This window comes from Patella vulgata, chromosome 3 (assembly GCF_932274485.2).
Source record: "Patella vulgata chromosome 3, xgPatVulg1.2, whole genome shotgun sequence".
Classification (NCBI taxonomy): Eukaryota; Metazoa; Mollusca; class Gastropoda; family Patellidae; genus Patella; species Patella vulgata.
The window spans coordinates 79,545,027-79,564,840 of NC_065881.2; the positions used below are offsets into that span (position 1 = coordinate 79,545,027).

General features: G+C 34.4%; 1 protein-coding gene across 1 annotated transcript in view; it reads right to left on the minus strand.

Moving 5' to 3' along the window:
• Nucleotides 1-30: 30 nt before the first annotated feature.
• The window catches only part of LOC126815094 (PH domain leucine-rich repeat-containing protein phosphatase 2), a 56,781-nt gene continuing 36,997 nt past the window's right edge, over nt 31-19,814 (minus strand). Inside the window, exons 8-17 of the mRNA XM_056099518.1 lie at nt 16,846-16,906; nt 14,708-14,803; nt 13,961-14,119; nt 11,996-12,193; nt 10,925-11,087; nt 8,104-8,228; nt 7,170-7,301; nt 6,211-6,405; nt 4,792-5,017; nt 31-3,907 (exon numbers count right to left, since the gene is read on the minus strand). Coding sequence (XP_055955493.1) covers nt 2,162-3,907; nt 4,792-5,017; nt 6,211-6,405; nt 7,170-7,301; nt 8,104-8,228; nt 10,925-11,087; nt 11,996-12,193; nt 13,961-14,119; nt 14,708-14,803; nt 16,846-16,906 — 3,101 coding nt within the window. The 3' untranslated portion in view covers nt 31-2,161. The remainder of the gene's footprint in view (nt 3,908-4,791; nt 5,018-6,210; nt 6,406-7,169; nt 7,302-8,103; nt 8,229-10,924; nt 11,088-11,995; nt 12,194-13,960; nt 14,120-14,707; nt 14,804-16,845; nt 16,907-19,814) is intronic.

Sequence of the window (19,814 nt, forward strand, 5' to 3'; positions counted from 1 at the left end):
TTTTACTACTACATTGACAACAAGGGAAAATAACTTTAAATTATTTTTACTTTCAAATGGAATTTCATTTCATTTTTTTTTCTCCAAAAATCGTAGGAATAATATTACTTTTAGAATTCCAAATTGCTCTAGATTAAATTAAGCCATTTTTACGAATATAGTATACAAAGCATAAAAGTATAAATCTGATTAAAAGCTTTTAACTATGCTGTATAAATATAGTTTTAAAAATATAATATTTACACATAAATTCATTAACAACAAAAATTGGAAAAATAGAGAAAAACATAACAATTCAACTCTGTATAAAATACTTTGTCAAAATAAATCAGGATTCAAAACAAAAATTACATTATGCTCAAATCATTAGTAAGTTAGAGGTTTCGTTCCTCAATGCTTGGTAATAGTGTTATACCAAGGGTATCATCAATAGTCAATCAAATATCAGAAGATTAAAGGGATCATCCCAGATATATTGTAGTGAATATAACACTGGTTTATACCAAGGATTTCACTTCAAACTTCTACCAGACAGCCAGTTGAATTCCTTATAGGAGTTACATAACCCTGTTAATACAATCTAGCAGACAAGTTATTTGGAATATTCCTATATTTTCTATTTGTTAGGCATATACAAATAGAAAGAGAGAGGGGGATTTACATAGGCTAAGCCAGTTCCCAAATATCCTGAATAAAAATATTGTTTCTACAAAAAAGCCAAAAACAAAATCAACAGATACTCTGAGAAATGTGTCAAAGTTTTACTCTTTTTAGAATTAATAGTTTAATCTTAACACATACATAAGTCACCATTCACACCAGATAATGGCATCATTTGTTATTCACCCATGATCATTGTATGGTCATGTCGGGTACTATGTTTAACAATATCACATAATGTAACTACTCAGTACTTTATCTTATATATGCCCATTCAACTTAATGTACAGGTCACAATTCTATGGAATACAATTACTGCTTGATAATGACTAGAGAACCCTAGTCAAACCTCTCTCAGTAAAAAGCAGTAATTGTATTCCATAGAATTGTGACCTGTATACTCTAGTTCAATTACTAAATGCCATTGATACAGTTTAAATGTATGTAATAATTTCTTGTTTTACAGTATTTAACAGCTTAAATTGTATTTAGGGTTTTAACCAGGATTCTTAATTATCGCATTCATTATGACAGTCCTGATCCCTGACTGAATGGCAGTGAATTTGACTGACTGGAGAATGTATCTCTCAATTAATTTACATGACATATAATAAGAATTTAACCATTTTAAAAACAAAAAATATAGGTTAAAGATGCATTATGTAAGAGCTAAATCTGCCTAATGCAGATCTTTGCTCATGAACTCAAATATTATATAAATCATTAATTAGACATTTATTCACATATCAAGGTCATAATCAACTCTCTAGACCATCGGATGATTTGATTCTCAACGGATTTAAATAAGAATGTCAGCTAATAATTTAATAAAAAATGGACAATCGTATCTTTGTTTATTATCTTTAAAGGTAGCAATGACAATCGAGACTACACTTTTCTTCAAACGATTCCTTTTTCATTATCTATTTTTTAACTATTACAGCGAAAACTGTCAGCTCTTTATCTAATCTCACATAATGCATCTTTAAACTATGTTTAAATTGGGATAATGCTAAAACTGGTCATATTATTTGGATAATAAATATCTTGCTAATCCAAGGTATACAAAATACATCAAAAATAGACTGGCCAACAAATTATGTAATATTCTATTTCTAGTTAGCTTTTTATTACCCTGATAAAAGTTGCAATGTATAACTATTACTTGAAATATATCGAAAAGAAAGTCACTCCATGAACTTATAGCTAGTTACACACTTGCTAAAAATCTATGACAATTATATATATATAATCGTCCTTGAATGACATTTAGAAGTAGAGATATAATATTCATAATAACACAACTTTATGGATTTACTACTTGGTTTATTACATGCAACGTTCCAATGCTCTTACAGGTATCTTGATAAATAAAGTTGTTATTATTATTATGAAAATTATATAATCATCTTTAAAATATTAAACAATTGTTGATATCTGTAATCTTATATCTACTCTGTTAAAATAATAATTCTACACAGATATATACCGGTATGACAAACTATAAATAGGTAATGATGATGCTAGCTTCACTTTCCGATCTCTCTATTCTAGAATCTGTCTCAGGAGACGACAAGGGGGAGTTGTTTTCCCTTGGTTGACATTTTGGACGACGTAAAAGGAGGGTAGGTGAGGAATTTGCAGAATTTTCTTCACTAGAAGAATCAAAGACTCCTGGTTGACTGCCTTCTTCTAAACTGCAGTCAGGACTACTTATTATTCCATTCTCCGATAATTCGAGAACTCCGATATCGTTGATACTTGTGATAGAGTTTGAATTTACATTTGTTTCATATCGATATGGATTATACTGTTTTTGTTTATTCACAACACTATATATGGGTTCCTCTACAGCTTTAGTAACCTGTTCTTCTGTGTTCAGAGGATGTGGACTTTCTGTAACCGGATCAAGTTCAGTGTGAGTTATTAAACTTGGACTCTGTTTTTGAACACGAGCATAAATTTCTTCTAAATTTTCATCATATTCACCAAATATTTCGTTTTCTTCCGATGTTTTATCTTGTTGGGATTTTGGATTGTTTACCATTCTGACTGGTCGAGGGTTATGAACCAGGACTTCGATACTACGAGCAGAGTTTCTTTGTGGCAGTCTGAAAACTTCTCTGGCTGAAGCATGCATTGGGTCAGACTGGGTTGAATCGATACTGGTGCTGCTAGAATTCTGAGCACGGGCCAATTGCATTTGATGAAACAAAATGGCATCCCGATCAATATTCTGATGAATAACAGGTTGTTTTGAAAATTCCTCAAATGAAGCAATAGTATCCAGAGATTCTGATCTTTCATAAGGAATGTTTGTGTCAGGTTTAGGAATTGTTACTTTTCGATCTAAGATGGCTCCTTCTGATTTACCTCTGGACATGTTCTGTTGTTGAGAAGTTGTTGACCAGTTCCTTGCATCCCTACTACCATTATGTGCGACTTCAGCATCAACATCATTGTCATGACTGCTAAACATGTATTCCATTTCGCGATCTTTAACTTCCTCCGTTAGACGTTTTTGTAAGTGTCTCTCCCAAGTTGAAACCGGGATATTCTGATTTCGAGACTTTAACAAGATATCCTCATCATCGAATGTCAGATCAGATAAGGATTCGTCTCCAGAGTCAGCATTAGTGAAGTCATATCTGATTTCTTTGTCCTTAACATCATTTGTCAGACGTTGCTGTAAAGCAGCTTCTAGTTTCTTGATATCACGATTTCTGTTTAAGTCTTCCGCTAAAACATCCGCACTAACAGCTGGCCTATGTTTATCATTTCCTTTTCTTTTCACATGTCCCGATTTATCGAATTTAATTTTGCCGAACTGAGCTTCTGATTTTTGTTGTTCCTTGGCACGAACCATTGCAGCATGTTGCTGCAACATTACTAACAAATGTCTCTGACCTTCATATTGTGTCTCGAGTAATGTTTTAATTCTAAGTCTTTCTGTTTCCGACAACAGGAATCGCACCACTAAAATAGCAATATTTTCTTTGGATCCATAGCCTTGTGCCAAATCTTGAAGTCTCTTGGCAGCTACAACTGGATCTGGAATATCAAGGATTTCTTGAATGGCTTCTTCGTAAGACATATATTTCCACAGACCTTGATTAGCTATGATGATGAGTTGATCGTCTTCTGTAAGTTGTGTGGTGGTGATGTGAGGATCTGGTATAAGATTAGGGTATAAATAACTACAACCTAATAATCTGGTATTAAATGTAACTCCACTCACTCGACCATCCTGTAAATATACAAGAATTTATATAAATAACATTACAGTAATTTATATTTTCTGATAATGAGTGTATATTGTCTTCTAAAAATATTAATTGATGGATAATGGACAGTCTGAGGCTATTATCAAACTTAAAACATAGCACCATAGAGACACAAATATTGGATAGTTTTCTAAACCAACAAGCTATAAAACTATAGATATATTCTTAAAACAACATGCTCATGCTCATGAATGCATGTGACAAAACACTCCAGTCATACAATGCAAGCATACACAGACAGTCCAAAATATTAGACATGGAGACGACATGTTTAATTATAACACAGTCGAAAACAAATATTAATGGTGTAACGGTGATATATTTGAACGTTTTTTTAAAATCGGATAAAAATTGTGACTTGTATAGGTTCCACAGGCTCAAAACACGTTTTGTTCAATCAGGGGCCATAATCCAGGAAGTTACAGTCCGATATGCGCCAAGTTTTGTAAATAGATGATTGTTTAAGAAAAGCGTATATTCTCCTATATACTGGTTAAAAGCATCAAAGGGTGACGTCATATCTATGTTTTAAGTGTAGTTTAATTGTCGACTGCAGACATTAAGTAATATATTGATATTGCATGAGTACTATATCTATATATTACGTAATGTCTTGCACGAGACCATTAAACAACTTAAAATACAGACACTATCCAGCACGTGCATTGCAATGAAATACGTCACGCGGGTCCAATATTGCAACTGGTATAAATAATGTACGCTTGGCACATTGCCCGTACCATTATTTGAAATGATGGTACGCCAACATCAAAGGATGAAATCACATCTGTGTTTTAACTAGAAATAATGGTCTATCATTCTATCCAGTGAAACAATTTTTGTTTACCTCTGTGATAATTCCATCTGATTGACAGATTCTCTGGCATTCTCCAGGATTCTGAGAAACTGTGAAGAGCTGTGAAAGACAGACAGGTTTATTTTTACGACACAAGACCACCTCGGTATCACCAACATTAGCTAGATGTAAAGTGGGTGGAGTCTTTCCAGGTGACTTCCTTATATGGACAACACCTACTGCAGCTCCAAGTCTTTGTCCAAGGGATTTTAACTTTCTGTAAATATAAATGAATTATTTAGTAATCATGTTGACTGTGTAGAATATTTACACATACATTATGCAAGAGCTAAATCTGCCTATTGCAGGTCTTTCTTTAGGCCTGAAATGTTATATAAACTATTAATTAGACATTAATTAAATTATCCAGATAATTATCAACTCTAGATGGCATCGGATACTCTTCAACTAGTTTAGAAGGTTCACTATTTAAAAATTTAATCTTAAAATGGGAAAGTGAGGCCAAGTCTCGAATATACCAGTGCCCTGGATACCACTATGCATACATCTTGTCAAAACTACAAACAGTGATAACCTGGCTCAGAATGAAGTAATTTGAATGAAATTTTTATTTTACATTATCTATTTTCAAACTATTAAAGGAAGACGGGTCAGCTCTTTATCGAAATGTTACATAATGTATCTTTAATATAATTGTAGGCGTATTAGATTTTCCTGTTTTTAAATTTTAGTCTACCCCCTGTATCTCAAAATATATTCTGATTCTCTTAGATACCGTTGTATCACTTTTATTTAAAAATAAAATAAAAAATAAAAACATTCTCAATAACCATGGTAGGTTCACTGATATAATGGAGAGTAAGAGTATAAAACGGGTCTGATAACCTAAAGTGTACTGTTGAGAGGGCTAGAACTATTTCTTAAGGCTAACTCAAGATTTCGTCATGGTCAATGAGATGTAAATAAGGTTAGGGCACTTGATTGTTGGCGAGATTGTAGGTTAGTGTTAGGTTAAGCGTCAGGGCTAGGTCCAGGGTTAGGGTAAGGGTTGGGCTTAGCACTAGCCCTGTTTACGAAATGAAATGAAATGAAATGAAATGGAGTTTAACATCCTATTGTTCTGCTCCGAACTGGGCTAATGAAGATATGCATATGCCATACAGTGTGCTATGAGGGAAATTTTGCCCGGACAGCGGCACTACGGCCTACTCTTATATCAAATTCCAACTGACAAGGGATCTTTTACGTACACGCCAATGTGTACACAGCACCTCGTTTTTTTGTTCCATCCGAATGACTAGACAGCTGTCCTTGTCAGGCCCTCTGTCCTGCATCACTGACAAGGGGGTACCACGAAGCCCGGTTTACATTCGTGATCTTTGACGAAACTTGAAGTTGGCCTTATGAAATAGTTCTAACCTTGTTGAGAGATAGTACAAGTTAACCTACCCATGAGCCGCTAACATGGAGTATTTTAAATAATGTTCATGTTGACCTCTCTTCTTAAGTTCATCTTCAACGACTAATGGAAGGCGATCAGATAATGTTTTAGCGATTTCTTCGTTCCTACCACAATCCAGTACTCCAAACAGTGAATCATCTTGGTCTATAAATTGAGTCTGGTTAATCACGGCTACGGATAATCTAAAATATGCAAGGGCTGAGTCTTACAAAATGAAATGAAATTGAGTTTTTACATCCTACTGTTCTGCTCCAACTGGGATAATAAGATGGTGCTATGCCATACAATGTGCTGTGAGGAATATGAGTGGCACTACAAATTTACAGTAATTCCCTCTCTCTCTCCCGCTACCCCCTTTGTATGGCCATTTTTGTTGATTTTTTTTGGGTCCAGAATAGATTAAGAGGGTGTGAATTAAGATTTTCTGCCAGGTTTTGGTAAATATGTGTAGGGTACTAGAGTTAAGGGATTGGTTACTGTGATATGTAAGGCAGATAGTAGCATGTTTTTAGAATGCTACTTTTAAGTTCATGGCTCTCTAAATTTCACTGGTCAACCTCATACAAAATCTGAAGTAAAGACATGACCATGTGTTGCTCTATCTGTAGTGAACAGCATTCAGCCCAACGAAAATTTTGGGGAAAGATGGAGCTGGGCAAAGAGACCAGAATTAACATTGAAATCAATGGGAGAATAAGGAGTGGTCTGCATCCAAATAGAAACATTGAATGAAATTTCAGAGCTTTTAGTGTGTGAATGTTTTGATCAATGTCCAATTCTAGGTTCCTTTTATTTATTGACCCAGGAACGGAATTTCAACTATTAAACTTTTAAAACAAACCTCACTTTCAGGTTTTCAAAATAATTTGGCAATTTGTCACAAGTGATATTATTATCCCCTCTTTGGTCTGTCGAGAGAAATAATTGGAATGTCAAAGATCCATACCTGTTTCTTATGCCAGATGTTTGAGAAAAACCACTCTGCCATATTTTATCAACAGTAGATTTATCTATAGATGAAATATCTAATAAAGATCTATTCTGTCCTCTCATATCTACCATACAAATCTTCTTAGCTCTACAATTAATACAAAATACAAATATATGGATTTAAACTTAGTTGGACAATGACACAACTTTGAATTGAAATTATATTCAACAATATATCTTCTTCAGCAGTAAAAAGCAAAAAATAAGAACATTTTACTACAATGTAAGTTAAAATAATTTCAAGATTGAAGCCACTGATCTTTTTTTGCATTTCTCAGACAATATCTAATATTTCACAGCTTAATTGATTAATTGATAATGAATTAAGAAAAAACAACTAAAATTAATATCAACGATAGATAATCGACAGATTTTAGATTCAATCAGGTTACAAAGAGATTAAAAGAGAGTTTAACCTCCACTCGACACAAACCAGACCATTTCGGGACATATGGTTCAATTTTATTTCAATAATTCACATGTGCGTAGGGGTCTTTAGCAGTGGAAGGAGACCTGAGGAACCAGAGAAAACCCACAAGGTTTTTACAGACAACCGGGGAATCAAAACCATGTCAGTTGACTCAATGACAGACCGTATGATAAAACGCACACACGCTAACCATTCGGCCATCCAACTTCCTCAATCAGATTACAAATAGGCCCATCAAAAGATTTTTACAGAACACAGACAGCGCTGGATTATATATTTCTTAGTAAGTACTGAACGATACTTAACCAATTTGGACTTTAAACTATATTGTAATTTATAATGGATACAAAGTCGCCTAATTGATCATTAGTGACTTTAAAGTGCTGGGATATTTTCAATTTTGAAATTTACTCCGAATGAGATTTATGATTTTTGAAAAGATAATTGATTTTGAACTTACTTGGCCATTTCTTGAGAACTGACGGTAATATCAGGATTACCAGAAATATCTAACAGATTCACCTGAGAGTTCATCAAATTCTTCATGTTTACATTCACTAAACGATTAGACCCAACTTCTAACACCTGATAAAAATATAATAAAAACATTAATTACTAAACGATTAGATCCAACTTCTAACACCTGATAAAAATATAATAAACGATTAGATCCAACTTCTAAGGGTGGTACGATTTACCCAATACTACCCAATACTACCCAATACCACCCAATACCAGCCCAATACCACCTCAATATCACCACATACTACCCAATACTACAACATAATGATGCAAAATAGACATATCGTTTGATTGTTTTCAAAAATAGAAAGTTATATCACAGGAAATGTACTTCAAATGCGATACCGATATCTGGCTGTTCCATTTGCCTCCCTCTACCACTCCAAAAAAGCCAATAATAACCCAACACTACCAAATACTCATCAAATACTACCCAATATGATCAAATAACAACCTAATATTGTCAAATAACGGCACATTAGTATAATTACTGCAACGAATATTCGATATTTTGCAGAAAATTGAAATTTTTACACAGTTATCTCCCTTTACAACCGGTAAATAGATTTTAGATTGCTGCACTGATTAATCATTTTCTTTGCCTTTGCAATTAGTTTCGATGACGACAAACTTAAAATAAGAAAAACGAGTATGAAGATATACCATATTTTATTCCCAAAATGACCCATCTGTCTCTTACCACTTGATAGGGTCGTCTGTCAAACAAGATGGGTTTTCTCGGGTCCCCCGGTTTCATCTCACTGTTAAACATCCCTTCCCGCAAGCGAGTTAATGAAATAATATTGAAATATATGTTAGTCCCGAAATTACCTAGTTAGTATCGATTGTTTGTATCTATTTTAAAATTAAAGCTCTAACAAAACAATTGCATAATGTTTATATTCATTTTTTTCATGTCAACTATTAAGTTATTGCGTATTTACTGACTGTACGATGTTGTATTTTAAAATTAACGAAATTGCACATGTTTCTTTCCAGTGAGTAATTCTCGACGCGACACATCTCAGTTCATCAAAACTATCATTTGCGGCCTGTTACAGCTCTGTCAGTTTCTTTGATAATATAAATAAAACAGAATTTGATTACCCAATCAACAATCTTAACCCCGTCGATTAATTGTTAAGTCAGGTTGAATGTATATAGTGTAGAGTATTACACATTGTGGGAGGAAACTGGAGACCGTGTCTATTCATTTAGGTGATAATGACATCGCCGCGACATCGTCACCTGTGGGTATATACCGTAGAATACTTAGAATTTGTTCAATAGTGACAATATTCGAAGAATCGCTTGGTATGGAACCGGAATCATTTCAAAGACAAAGAAGACGAGACAGATATAAAGATAAATTTGTTTGCTTTCCTGACATATTATACCAAAATGATTTTTTACAGGACCGAGTGCACTTGTAGACAGCGTGTTATATTACTAAAATCACCAGGATGAAGAAATAATTATAGTACAAGAAGACTTTTGAATAGATCATGAGACCGTTAAATGAACAGTTTTAAATCAACCTCTAAAATACTCTTTTATTTGGATGTTTAGCTGTTTATTTTATAACACTATAGCGGAGGCATCTATAATAACCTGTTTTCCTTATTTTAACTTCGTCGTCTAGGAAACAAACTGCAAAGCCCAACAAGATGATTAATTTGAGTAGCAATCTAAATTCTATTTGTCAGTTGTAAAGGGAGATAACTGCGTAAATATTTCAATTTTCTGTAAATTATCGAATATTCGTTGCAGTAATTATAATAATGTGCTGTTATTTGACAATATTAGGTTGTTATTTGATCATATTGCGTAGTATTTGGTAGTATTTGATGACTATTTGGTAGTATTGGGTTATTATTGGTTTTTTGGGGGGTGGTAGAGGGAGGCAAATGGAACAGCCAGATATCGGTATCGCATTTGAAGTACATTTCACGCGATATAACTCTCTATTTTTGAAAAAAATCAAACGATATTTCTATTTTGCATCATTATGTTGTAGTATTGGGTAGTATGTGGTGATATTGAGGTGGTATTGTGGTGGTATTGGGGTGGTATTGGGTAGTATTGGGTAGTATTGGGTAAATCGTCCCGCCGACTTCTAACACCTGAAATATTTTAAATATAAATAACATATTAAATAAAAATGCATTATGCAAGAGCTAAATCTGCCTATTACAGATCTTTCTTTAGGTCAGAAATGTTATATAAACTATTAATTACACATTTATAAACATGAAAAGACCTTAATCAACTCCTGATGCCATCTTATCTGCCCGATTTTCATTGGATTTCAATATGATCTGCTTTTTCAATGTCTGTTGATGATTAAATGCAAAAATGGATAATCAAGACTTTGTCATTTATTGTGATAGCGCTAAAAATGACAATCGAGGCTACACGATTTTAAAATAATGTGAAGAAGTTTGACAGAAATTTTCAGTATTCTCCCTTTTACATTATATAATTTTTAATCTAAATCTTCCATAATGTATCTTTAAATATAGATACATTATAGCAAAAGACATAATACCTCAAAAAACTTATTTTCATCTGGAAGTATGACGTTGGGACTTATTCAAAAGAACTTAAACTAAAATATCTGACAAGTTATAAATCCATTGAGCTCAGAAATGATGGCATATTATTAGAATCAATACTGACATGAGCTTGACGCATACAATCGATCTAAAAGACATTTCTTCTAAATTATTTATTGTATTATATATGGTCTTATATGTTACCTTTATTCCAGAAGAATTTTTAAAGTTAGGAATCTCTTGTAGTAGATTTGAGTTGACCCGCAGCACTTGTAACTTAGGATGTCGTCCCAGATATTCTGGTAGTTCATGGAGGTTGTTGGAAGAAATGTTTAATTCTTGAAGTAGTTCTAGTTTTTCCATGTCGCTGAAAAATAAAATATAAATTGTCAAAACAACTTTTGAACCCAAATTAATTTTGAGACAGATTTAAATAGCAATAAAATATCAAAGTGCAAAAGTGATTAGTTAGCGATATGAACTTCACAAATAGAAAGTGGTATCAGTCCTTCAAAAAGAGTAAGCAAACTTTTTGATACATGTAGGAGTTGAATAAAGTGTTCTAGAAATACTAAGCAGACTCTGCCTCATGCATGACACTCTTCACTAAATGAGAAGTTGTAGCAGGTGCTCTTGAAAGAGTAAACATATTCTGCCTCAAGCACAAAATACAACTAAATGAGACGTGACATTGGTTGTTAAATAAAAAAGTAAGCATACACTGCCTTGTGCTTGACAACTATCACTATTTAATGCTAATTATAAATAGATCCAATATGATATACATTATACTTTTTTACACTGATATAAGCAGGTTTATACAATAACAGAAAGAGAAAGATGGTGTTTATCCCCCACTCAACATTAACCATGCCACACTAAAGCAGGTTTTATTTCAATAATTCACTTCCACAAAGTTGTCTAAAGAAGTTGGAGGGAAACCAAACTACCTGGTCACTGACATTAAACCTTGTGAAGCTAAGGCATGGAATCAAACCAAATGAAAATAAGATTTTGCTGAAATGAAATGAAATGAAATGGGGTTTAACGTCCCACTGTTCTGCTCCGAACTGAGCTAATGAAGACGGGCATACGCCATACAGTGTGCTATGAGGGAAATTTTGCCCGGGCAGCGGCACTATCGCCTACTCTTATATCGAATTCCAACTGCCAAGAGATGTTTTATGTGCATGCCATTGTGTACACAGGACCTCGATTGACCCCCAGATTTTGCTGAATATTAAAAACAATAAATTGAAATAATGCAATGCTCACCTGTTCTTTAACTGTGTTATCCTGTTGTTGGCTAAATGTAGAACTCGAAGGCGACCAAAGAAACTTATTTTATGAGCTGCCTGATTTCCCAAACTGTTGGCAGTTAGAAATAATTCCTGCAGTTTATTCAAAGATTCATTTCTGTTAGGAGCTGGTAAGTCTGTTAATTTGTTCTTTGTAGCATTTAAATATCTTAATCTGAAAGATAAAATCAAAAATATTTACATTTCTCATGAACATGAACTAGATCCATGAAGTATAAACCACATTACTAATATTGTTAAAGGGCGCATGGCTCTTAAAATGGGGTCTAAATAGGTCTAAAAGCACATATTAATGTAATATGAATGTATATAAAGTGATTTCTATTCAATATTTATCAATTTCTATTCAATTATGTGAACTGTCCAAACTGACCGGCAGTCGTTTATGTCTGCTTAGTACATTCTACACATTTTTTAAATTATCATTTTGTTCTTTTGTAAATAATCAGCCATTACTAATTACTTCAGTATTGTCCTCTAGAATATTTTTCATTACAAATGATGCCTAAAACCATAGAGTACATGACTAATTAATGTACTACCGGTAATTTTAAAATGTTCATAGTGTCTTAAATATTGAACAGGATCCTATTTTTTTCGCGGCAAGATAACAACATCGATATCGATGGACCAACATTGTAATTTCCTATAGTATGGAAGAATATTTAGGAAAATACTGAGTTAGAGGTTTAGCTCCTTTAACACATGGTTTTAAATCCCATGTTCAAGAACAATAATAAGTGAAGGGGAACCACACCACACACAAAAACAAACTAAAACTAGTAAAAACCAATGTACAGGAAGGCAATACAGATACATTATGAAGTAAACAGGATATACCAATTGGGCATACGATAGGAGAGAGAGAGAAATGGGGTTTAACGTCCACTTGACACAAACTAGGTCATTTCGGGACTAACATATGGTTTAATTTTATTTCAATAATTTGCTTACGAGTAGGGGTCTTTAGCAGTGGAAGGAAACCAGAGGACCCAACTCCTTGTCAGGTACAACTGGGGAATGGAAACCATGCCAGTTAACTCAATGACAGACCTTATGATGCAGTGCACGTGCTAACCATTCGTCCATCCAACCCTTGCAGTGGAAGGAAACCAGAGGACCCAACTCCTTGTCAGGTACAACTGGGGAATGGAAACCATGCCAGTTAACTCAATGACAGACCTTATGATGCAGTGCACGTGCTAACCATTCGTCCATCCAACCCTTGCCAACTAGTAAAAACAAACATACAGGAAGGCAATACATGATACCCCTTATCACATATATATATATATATACAATCCTTGAATCAGTGACATTATGAACTGAAGTGCATGAGATAGACTGGTTGGGCATACTTCGATAAGATGAACTAGAGATGGCCACCCACAGTATACCATCTTAATCGGAGCCACAATTACATCCCAACAGCACATATGACACAAACTTCAATTAATTTGTAAATTATTGTTATTAATTTAAGCCCAATACTTTATATGGTCATGTAGGAAGTTTCAAATTTGTACAATATCAACAAGAAAATGAAATGAAATGGGTTTTAGCGTCCTACTGGGGCTACTGAAGACAGGCATATGCCATACTGAGTGCTATGAGGGAACTTTTGCCCAAACAGACCTATGACATACCCTTATATCAATTTCCAGCTGCCAAGGTTTCTTTTATGTGCACACCAATGTGTACACAGGTCCTTGGTTTTGTGTCCCATCCAAACGATGATACATTGTCCCTTGCTAAGCCCTCTGTCATGCACCAACACCAGGATTAAACACAGAACCTCCAGGACCAGGTTAACGAGCCAACATCTTACTCACTTAGCCACCCTGGCCCCCTGATATCAAAAAAAGAGGAACATTACAATTGTGTTATATTGATTGAACCTACCCTTAAACAATATATTTACCTGTTTGAATTAATGAATATTTCAGGTGGTAACTGTGTCAGTTCATTATGTTCTATATGTAGTTCTTCTATAATACAGTTCTTCACATCTGATGGTAGTTTATTCAGCTTATTATGGTTTACTCTCACAACTTTCAATTTCTGAGCACCAGAAAATAACCTTAAAATGAATAAAAGGAATATAAACTACTATGACAGTATTGGAAGCGTAAGACAGTCACTCATAAGCAATTGAAATTGGATGAATGTCATACTCGTATCAATCTGATATAGAACCCATGATTAAATAAATATATCTTATCATGAACAGTGTTAACAGTAGACAACTTTCCCTAGCTAACATCTGGAATCCAATTTAATAAATCAGTTTTTTTGTGTTGCAGAGAGAGAGAGAGAGAGAGAGAGAGAGAGGGGGGGGTTACACCCACTTAACACAAAATAGGTCATTTTAGGACTAACAAATGGATAGAATGATATACCATTATTTCTAGTTAATATTTTTAGAGAGCGAACGAGAGAAATGGGGTTTAACATCCACTTGACACAAACTAGGTCATTTCGGGACTAACATATGATTCAATTTTATTTCAATAATTTGCATGTGCATATGGGTCTGTAACATTTGGGCGGAGGACCCGGATAAATCTATGAGGTTGAACAGACGACCATGCCACTCAAAGACAAACCACTAGACCACCCAAACCCTGAGACATTATCAAAGTTTTAGAGGTATGTTTATATACTCTACCTGTCAGGTATAGATGTTAACTGATTATGTCCAACATCAATCTTTACCAGGAAGAAACAGTCTCCAATCCAAGATGGCAGAACACTTAAATTATTGCTGAAAAAAAACAAAACATTTAAACATTTCAAATATTCAAATACAGCTTTATCAACAATACAAAATTAAAAAACAATAAGCTAACCACAATTTCTTTTTTTTTACAATAAAGTGTACAATGGCTTCTCTTCTCAAATATCTTAAGCTTTAAAATCTAAAAGCCACTGGCCAGATATGGCTATTTAGCAAGTTCTCAATGAACCAAAAAACCTATTGGTTTGGTCAATATAATGAATAGTTTAAAAGTTTATGATCTTCATTTAAAGATACATTTTGGGAGATTAGATAAAGAGCTGGCAGTTCTCACTATAATAGTTAAAAACAAGATAATGTAAAGGGAATTTGCTGAAAATTTCAGTCAAATTGATCCACTCTGAACCGAGATTTTAGCGATGGAATTTTAGGTCTAGCCTCGATCATCATGACTTAAGTTTGTACGATAAAAAACATAAGTCTCGATTATTCATTTTTGATTTAATTATTTAATGAGCATAAGCAGAAGATTGGATGCTAATCCAGAAAATATCGGTGGCTAGCAATGACATCAAAAGTTGATTATGGTCTGGATAAGTTAATGAATGTCTAATTAATAATTTAGATAACATTTCGGGCCTAAAGAAAGACGTGCAATAGGCAGATTTAGCTCTTGCATAATGTATGTTTAATGGATTTTTATGTTATATCCCTAACAAACTACAATACTGTTGTATCTCTAAAATATTATAAATCCAAAAATAATACAATTCCGTTCAGTTTTTACAAAGATATGTTTAATTGAAAATTTGTCAACATCCACTGCAGATGTCATAAAGGATATAGTCAACATTAGCCAGTGCCTCTTTTGAATTTCATTGAAATCTTTTGATGGGCCTCTTTTTAACTGATTGAATCCAAGTCGACTGATTATAATTTGAGTACATCTTATTAGCGCAGAATAAGTTTAGAAAAATTTGATATTTTTCGAAAACTACAAATGGCTTAGATCAATCTGATTAAATATTTTATTTCAGTTTTTTTATACTTTTAATGGCCTACATTACATGTGAAGATCTGATTAGATTTAGTGGAAGGTTGCTTCAGAGGTCTACGAGCTGCATTTGATCCTATGATGTCAGACATTTGACTAACCAATCAGCATTGATGTTTCTAGTGGGTTACCCAAAGTTTCGAGCACCTCACACCAAAAACTTGCTGTAACAGACTGTTTCATTGGCTAATCCCTCACATCATTCAGAACGTGGGGTACATAACAACTCTTCCAGATCCGAGTGTGGTAAAGACAAGTAAAACTAAATTTTGAACTATAAAATGTGAAATGAAATAGGATCTGTGTTTTAATCAGATCGACCGCAGAGTAACAATAACAACATATATTAAAGGGCCAATCCCGATAATATTTTGGAGAATAAAACTGTTTAATTTTGTGTTAAAATCCCCTAGCTCAGAGCAACGAGGGGGTGGGAAGCATTGTCGACAATTTTTTCACGGGGGGGGGGGGGGGGGGGGGGAACATTTTGCGCCCTCCCCCCCTAGTTACAGGCCTTATAGGGCCGAGCAACTAACCCAATGTATGAGATACATTTTCAAACAACTTAAACCCGTCAGTCTTCATCTGGAAATGGAGACTGGTGTCCCAAGTTGTATTATGCAGTGTTTGGATAGAAACAGACTATTATTTTATAAAAATAATGTGTAGGTGAAATTTACTTTTCGTAATCAAGTAAAGCACATGGGTCATTCACTGTATAGACCTCAAAGGGAACAGGAATCGATTATCAGGTCACCCCAGGAATAAATTGACCCAAAATCTTAAAAGGGTTACGTGTCTGGATAAGCAGTTTTGACGTTCACGTCCAAACGAATCAATATTTTGAGCTGAAATTTTGAGACACAGTAAATACATCATTCCTCTATATTTTGGCACTTAAATTTTATACCTACTCAGACTTTTATTTTTGAGACTCTGATCAAATCGGGATTGTTCCTTTAAGATACATGCTGGGATTCTTATCAGAATTAGTATTAAACAAATGATAACTTACAAGGAGACATCTATACAAACAATATACTCCGCTTTAGGACTGATTGTTAACACATTTATTTCTGAAATTATAAAAGAACAAACACTATAAGATCTTGCAGAAAGAGAGATATAGGGAAAGAGGACTTAACCTCCTCTCAACACAAACTAAGTCATTTTGGGATATAACCTTGTTTTTTTTTCAATAATTCACTTGTGCGTAGGGCCTTGGTCTTTAGCAGTGGGCGACCACCCTTAATATTTAAAAAACATGGAAACAGCCATTACTAAATCCAAATAATTACTAATTTGTGAAAGACACAACAACATACATTTTAAAGTCATAGTATTGAGATTGAGGCATGGGGCAGGGGTTATTTATGTACAAGAGCCATAATTCTGTGTCAATCATAAACCATACTAGCTGGATCCTTCGCCTTGCGTAAGCGATAATATTCATCATAGATTTTCCATAAACATTAACATCAACTTGACACAAACTAAGTCATTTCGGGGCCAACATATTATGGTACAACTTTATTCAATAATTCGCTCGCGCATAGTGGATTTTAGTTCTGGGAGAAAACCCACAAGGATGGACAGGAGACCAAAACGACTTTACTTGACTCAATGTCAGACCTAACGCTCTAAAGTGCATGAGTTAAACCATTCAACCACTCAATAACCGTCTTGTTACAATCATTTTCATGTAGCTGTTTTAGTCACTTAACACAACATGTTAATCTAATTTCTTTTCAGATATGTTGTTCACAGAAACCCTCATTCAAATGTTTAATGGTGTGAACCGATAGAAATTTATATAAATAGACCAGTGTGCCACGAGATCTTCCTAAGTGTGCCACAAAGTTTTTAACGGCACACTAAGAAAATGCAAAAAGCCACTTGATCCCAATTGAGTATTCACTGGTGTCTACTGGTACGTTTATAGCTGTGTTTTTCTTTATTTAGTTGAGTCATTCTATGTTTCTATGACTAGTCTGTGTCTACGGTTGTATGCCGTCTATGACTTGCGATGTTTTTATTTTGCAAAATTCAGATATTTTTCATATATATTTAGCCAGGTGTGCCGCTATTTTTTCATGTGTTCCAAGGTGTGCCGTTGCCAAAAAAAGGTTGAGTACCACTGAAATAGACTATTGATTTATTTCTATGATTGAACCCATCAGTTCATCCAGAGAGAGAAATGGGGTTTAACTTCCACTCGACACGAACTAGGTCATTTCGAGACTAACATATGGTTTAATTTTATTTCAATAATTCGCTTGCGCGTAGGGGTCTTTAGCCATGGGAGGAAACTGGAGGACCCGGAGAAAACCCACGAGGTCGGACAGGCGACCCTACTCATTGTCACATGCAACCGGGGATTCGAAACCACGCCAGTTGACTCAATGATAAGCCGTATGATACAGCATGCATGTGCTAACCATTCGGCCATCCAACCCCCGCTTAACATCTTGTATCTTCAAAATAATTAAATGAAGACTTCACAATATACATAAAGTTATCTTAGTTTACTAAATGTCACCTTGGTAACATTGAAAGAATGCTTATCGAATTGAAACTTTGTGTAAACCAATGATTCTTGCCCCATTGTTCTATCTTTTTTGTTTTTAAAATATTAATTGCAGTTCTACCCAATTAAAGGGATGGTATGACTTTCGAAACCACTGAGGAAATAAATTAATTAAACTGGATGCTATTATTGCTTTCAGAGAGTATGTGACAAAGAGAAGGGTCGCCTGTCCAACCTCGTGGGTTTTCTCCGGGTACTCAGGTTTCCTCCCACCGCTAAAGACCCCTATGTGCAAGCGAATTATTGAAATAAAATTGAACCATGTGTTAGTCCCGAAATGACCTAGTTTGTGTCGAGTGGACATTAAACCCATCTCTCTCTCTCTCTCTCTCTTTCTCTCTCTCTCTCTCTCTCTCTCTCTCAGGAAATGATATGGAGTTCAACATCCTATTGTTCTCCTCCGAAGCTATAACACTCATACAAGTATCAGCCCAAAAATGGTTCAGTGACTTTAGTTTAGTATGTACAAAGGTATGTGGAATGGAAATTCTATGATGCTGTGCTATGTTATGAGTACATGAAAATTTATTAGTGTGCCTGTTTTAAATCCAAGTCGAGACATCATCTAGCATTATAATGTAGTATTTTGATTTCTTGATTTAATATTAACTAATCAATCATGGATTAAGCTGTAAGAAATTGATTTTTTAGCGAAAAATAAAAATAGTTCATCATTATACTAAAGATGATCATTTTCATAACTGCTAATTTTTGTACTGAATAACATGTAGCACCATGTGTCTCTTGTCAGACGTGGAAAGCGGCCCAGGTACTAAAACCGGTCGCCACATTCTACGTATGATCCATGCACTCTCCTCTTACTATGTATCTTAATAGCCTTGTGCTCGTCCAGTAGTTGTAAATGTCTTCTTTGCTTCCTTTTCTCATTGTGTATTTTCTTCTTCTTTTGTAAGTAGTTAAGACGTTTATCTTCTCATTAATTAGTTAAGCTGTTTGTCTTATGTAGCACCATGAGCCTTCTGTCTGACGTGGAGAGCGTCTATGGGAAACCGGTCGCCATGCGAATATGTTATTTCTCGAGCAAAAATTCTAGCAATATTATTACATTCATCCCTTCCTTTAAGACTTTTTGCTCGAGAAATAACATATTCGCATAATATGTGATATGTACTTAAAATACTTAAATCAACTTAGGGTTTAAATGACATATTGTGATATAAAAACACTTGTAGAGCCATAACATAACTGGTTCTATGTCAACAACATGTTAACAGATATCTCATGAGAATATTCTTCAGTAAAATTCCATTCCACCATATAAGGGTGGGTTGTCGACGTCATTGGGCTCAATTAACCAATCTCTATAATTATCTACATCATATTTGACCAATTGGATAATTGAATGTCCAAAACCAGTAGATACAAAATTAGGATAC